This window comes from Galeopterus variegatus, unplaced genomic scaffold (genome assembly GCF_000696425.1).
Source record: "Galeopterus variegatus unplaced genomic scaffold, G_variegatus-3.0.2 Scaffold2648, whole genome shotgun sequence".
Classification (NCBI taxonomy): domain Eukaryota; kingdom Metazoa; phylum Chordata; class Mammalia; order Dermoptera; family Cynocephalidae; genus Galeopterus; species Galeopterus variegatus.
In genome coordinates, this window is record NW_007728759.1 from 133402 (window position 1) to 138715 (window position 5314).

At 37.0% G+C, this 5314-nt stretch overlaps 1 protein-coding gene across 1 annotated transcript in view; it reads left to right on the forward strand.

Moving 5' to 3' along the window:
- Window positions 1–5314, forward strand: part of LOC103598507 (potassium channel subfamily T member 2-like) — a gene marked incomplete at its 5' end in the record, with an annotated part of 230756 nt that overhangs the window by 105271 nt on the left and 120171 nt on the right. Inside the window, 1 exon segment of the mRNA XM_008582500.1 lies at window positions 1073–1302. Coding sequence (XP_008580722.1) covers window positions 1073–1302 — 230 coding nt within the window.

Sequence of the window (5314 nt, forward strand, 5' to 3'; positions counted from 1 at the left end):
ATCACAGACAGATGGATTTATTTTCAAATATTTATCTGAGCTACTTATGTGAGTAAATGTGTTTGAAAAGAATTCACAAACACATGAAACTTAATTTTTTTTCTTTTTTTTTTCCTTTTTGTCTTTTTTTACTGACCGGCAACGGGATCGCAACCTTCGGTGTTGCGTCCGCACCGCGCTCAGCCAGTGGGAGGGAACCGGTCTCCACATGGGATCCGAACCCTCGGCAGGAGCGCCGCTGCACTCCCAAGCGGCGCACTCTCCAGTGCGCCACCGGGCCGTCCTGAAACTTAATTTTCTTTACACATCTAAAATTTAAAGTGTTGATTAAAATTTTAAACAAAGTAATAATAATATTTATAAAAGCTGTGCATTAAAAAAACCTGAAGGTGGCATTTGCTTTGGCCAGAGAAATAAGTTAAAAAATAAATAATACTTCCTTCTGATTCTAACATGGAACATTATTTTTTCCTTTGTTTTTGAGAAAATTGTTTTCTATGAAATAAAAATATGTGTGTATTATGAAAATACACATAATCTGTATTATAAATATATTAATATAACATATTCGGGGTATTTACAATATATCTATTATATGCCACAAATCTAGTATTTATTGCATTCTACTTCGGATCTCAATATGATTCTATTTGTGCATATACTTTTGCCGTTTAAAAATATTTTTAAACATAATTTATTTCATAACACTTTAAGACATATTGAAGTAAAAATATTCAGAATAATTTGTGTTTAGGGAGTAACCCAGAAAAGTCTATAAGATATTTTTAAATAGCTTTTCTCTTCTCTTCTTTCATTCAAATATATAGTTAAATTGGTCATTATCAACTAAAATGATTTCACAACAGCCTAAGAACATAATTTCCTTTTCTGTAAAAATTAGGATCTTGAACATCAAAGATTCTTTCAAGCTTTAAAAATGCTGTGATTTGGAGTTTTAATTTTCCCCTGCCTTATAATAACTTGCGAACTTTCTCATATATGTAAACTTAAAAAAATATTAAGACCTTTGTTAAATTGCATCTTAAACTCTTTTATTTTCTCTTAAATTAAGGTTTGGTGTTTGCTTGATTGGTGTTAGGAGAGAAGATAATAAAAACATTTTGCTGAATCCAGGTCCTCGATATATTATGAATTCCACAGACATATGTTTTTATATTAATATTACCAAAGAAGAGAATTCAGCATTTAAAAACCAAGACCAGCAGAGAAAAAACAATGTGTCACGGTCCTTTTATCATGGCCCTTCCAGGTTACCTGTACATAGCATAATTGCCAGCATGGGTAAGTATAAACAAGTTGGAAAATACCATTAGTTTCTTTCTTAAAAATAAAATATACAAGTTTTAATTAAAATTTCAAAGCAAAATTTCAAATGTGTGTATATATTACAAGCTAGCTCTGATTAGGTATACAGAACAAAGTCTGTAAGCTGGTAAGTTGGCGAATAAGTAAGATATTACAAAAATGCAATCAGAGTTCCTTAAAATTTTGCCACCAAACCACCTACAAACTGACAGATATTTAGTTTCTGTCACAAAGAAAGTGTGTCCTTCCTTTTAACAAATGCTTCTGCCTTCGCTGATGCTGCGGACCCATCCTAGTCGTCCTCCTCAGAGACTTCATTCACTCTATTCTTCCTCATTCTTGGTTGCCTAATTTCATTTTTTTTTTTCCAAAATCCCTGGCTGGCTGATCTCTCTTCCTTCCTTTCTCTCTCTCTCTCTCCCTCCTTCCCTCCCTCCCTCCCTCCCTCCCTCCTCATATCTCTTTACACACACACACACACACACACACGTGTACTTTTGACCCTCCTACAATGATATCTTCACAGAAAATTCCTTGAAAGAGTTCTCTTTGGTTGCAGGCTTAAAATCTTATTGTCCCCTCATGTCTATGCCCAGTTCAATCTGACATCTGCAGTTATGTCACTGAAACTGCTCCGGCAAGGTCATCACTCTCCTGTTTGTCATTAAGTCCGGTGGGTATCTTGACAGCACATGATGATGTTAGCCGTGTTCTTTAAACATACTAGTGCCTTTTCTCTGCATTATTCATGTTCCTTTTTGCTGAGTGGTCACATCTCTTCTCATGGGTGAAGTTGTCCTACATAAACTGATAATTAGTTTACCTAAGTCATTGACTTAAGCTTTTCTTTGCAACAGTATGTTCAACTGCCTACTGGTTATTTCTATCTGGAGGTCTCACAGGAAAAACCAACACAAAATATTCAAATTGGACTAATTTCCCCACCCTCATTCAATACTATCTCCTCCTTTTTTCCCCCACTAAAAAGCAAATGACACCGTTACCCTTCAATTTGTATTCACAATTCTGACTTTTCACCAGCCCTTTCCTTTCATATCTCATAATTCATCAAATTCTATTAAATCTGATTATTAATAGCTCCTAAAATCATTTAGCTCTTTCTGTGTCCACCACCGGTGTCATCCTAGCCAGTGCCCCCATGTGCTTTCCCTGAGCTGCAGGATTCCAGTCTTGCTGCCTTACACTCTGTTCTCCACCCTGAAACCAGCATAATCATTTTTAAACACAATTTTGATAATTTCATTCTCCTGAATAAATCATGGTAACTGCTTCCTATTTCCCATTGGAAAAAAGCCTCAATTCTACAATACAACATGGATTATAAATAGGAAGGCCAGAAATTCTTATTGGCATGAGGCAATCCCAGTTTTTCCAGGACAGTCCCAGTTTATATGCATCGCCCTGGTGTAATTATTAAAAGCACCCCTTTCACTCTCAGAGGTATCCCAGTTTAGAAGATAAATTACACAGATACTTTACTTGCAGATTTTTATTAATGATTTCTTTTTACTTTTCTAGCCACTCATCTTATGTCCCCTTCAATTGCTCTCCTAAACTCTAATCACACCAAATTCCTTTCAATCTTCACTAATGTTTTTTCACCAATGGATCTTAATACATTAAATTTCCTCTGATCGGAACTATTCCCCATTTCCCAACATTGCCCAGGTAACTACTTCTAATTCTTTATATCTCACACCCTCTAAGACCTATTTTATGGTCCTTTGTAGACTTAGTTAGTTAGCCCTGTTTGTCATGGACATAACATATTACTTTTGTTCTGTAGTAGCACTACTCGTTTTTTTATGTATTCGGCAATTATTTATTGGGTACCTAATATCCACCGAGTACTCTCNCTCGTTTTTTTATGTATTCGGCAATTATTTATTGGGTACCTAATATCCACCGAGTACTCTCCTGAGTATTTGTGATTATAAAAATTAGTGAACAAACAGACAGGGATTCCCTAGCTCACAGAGTTTGCATTGTATCATGGGAAGACAATATACAAGAAAAAAAAAGTAAATTATTTAGTAAGTTAGAAGGTGATAAGTAATAAGAAATAAAAAAGAGAAGAAAACAGCTAGTATAGGGGATTATGAATTCTGGGAGGACTGGATTTTTAAATGAGGTGGTTAGTAGGCCTCATTGAAAAGGAGATATTTGAGCAAATACTTAAAGGAATTGAGGGACTTATCCTGTGGATATCTGGAGGAAGGCCATTCCTGGCAGAGATAACAACTAGTACAAAGGCCCTAAAGTGGGAGCAGACCGAGGTGCTCCACTAACAGTAAAGAGGCTTTTTTGGTGCAAGCACAGTGAGTGATGGGAGAGAAGCAGGAAATGAGGAGGAAAAGATATATAGGGACCAGACCGTGTTGGGCTTTTTAAGTCCGTGTAAGGATTGTAGCTTCTACCTTGAGTGAAGGGCGAATCATTGCAAGCATTTAAGCAGAGCAATGGCCTCATCTCACCTAGGCGGACCTATTGCTCTGGCTGCTGTTGAGAATAGATGCTTCAGGGCAAGGATCAAAGAGTTTTCAAGTTGAAGTGGTAAGAAGGAGAATATTCTGGAAATACTTTGAAGATAGAGTAATCAGGATTCCTTAAAGAATTGGAAATAAACCCTGAGAAAAAAAAGAAGTGCGAAGAATTCCAAGGTTTTTGGCTTAAGGAACTGGAAAGAGGGAATGACCATCAATTGAGATAGGCAAGCCTCAGAGAATGCAGGTTTGTTGGGGACTAGGGGAGGTGAAGAGTTTAGTTTGGAACAGCTTGAATTTCAAATATCTGTTTGACATCTAGAGGAAGATGCCAGACAGGAAGTTAGATATGAGTCTAGATTTCAACGGAGAGACGTAGCCTGAAAAAGTAAATTTTCAGTTCCTGAGCTTATGTACTGTATTTAAAGCCAGAAGANGGTAAACCAATGTTAAATATCAAGGAGATAAGAAACCAGAGAGTGAGGCCAAGGAGAAGCTGGCAAGATAGTAGGAAAACCAGATTTGTGTTGTGGCCTGGAATTCAAATGAATCAAGTGTTTCAGGAAAATTGCATGGTCAGCCTCGTCAACTGCTGCGGATAGATTATGTAACATGAGGACTGAGAACTGGCAAATTGAATTTAGCAATGCAGTGATCGTGGTTTACCTTGATAAGAGTTCTTTCAATGGAGTGGTGGTGGAGACTGCCAGATTGGAGCAGGTTTAGGAAAGAATCAGAGAAGACAAATTAGAAACACTAGATTTAGACAACATTTTGAAAGTTTTGCTGCAAAGGAGATCAGATAAATGGCTTGGTAGCTCGTGGCGAAAGTGTAAGGAAGTGAGAAAGGCACAGGAATTGGGGATCTATACGAGAGTGTATATAATGACAGGCCATGAAACTTAATTTAGGTAAGGTAGTGAAAAGACATCTGTTGGTTAAAGGATACTGAAAATGTAGATTAATAGATTATAATTTCAATGGGACTCAAGAAGGAGCAAGCTGGAAAGAGAGAAGATAAAGGTAGGAGTCAGAGGGTGAGATGCCAAAAGTAGAAATTATGTGCACTAAGTAGTAATTACAAAATCTAGGGTGTGACCTGAGAGTAATGGCTGAGGAATGGTAGAAGAATAACCATAACTGGAGGAGAGGATGAGGAACTGAGTCTGGAGAGTTGGAAGTGATCATCTACATGTATGATGAAATTGCTAAGAATTAGAACAAACGATGTGGAGAGATTAACAGTGATGCAGGAGTTAAATTATTCAGATACGGTCAGTTGCATAGGCACATGTATGCGGAACATGGAAAGTTGACTTTAAGCAGGATTTTATTATGTCAAGAGAGTGTAATAGAGCAAAAATGTATCAAGGGAGCCAAGGGTATATGCAAGAAAATATCGTAATGTTCAAACATGGCATTTAAGATGGGTAAGAAAAGAAGAGAGAACATCAAGGGAGGGAAGGAGACGATGAAAAGTTGGT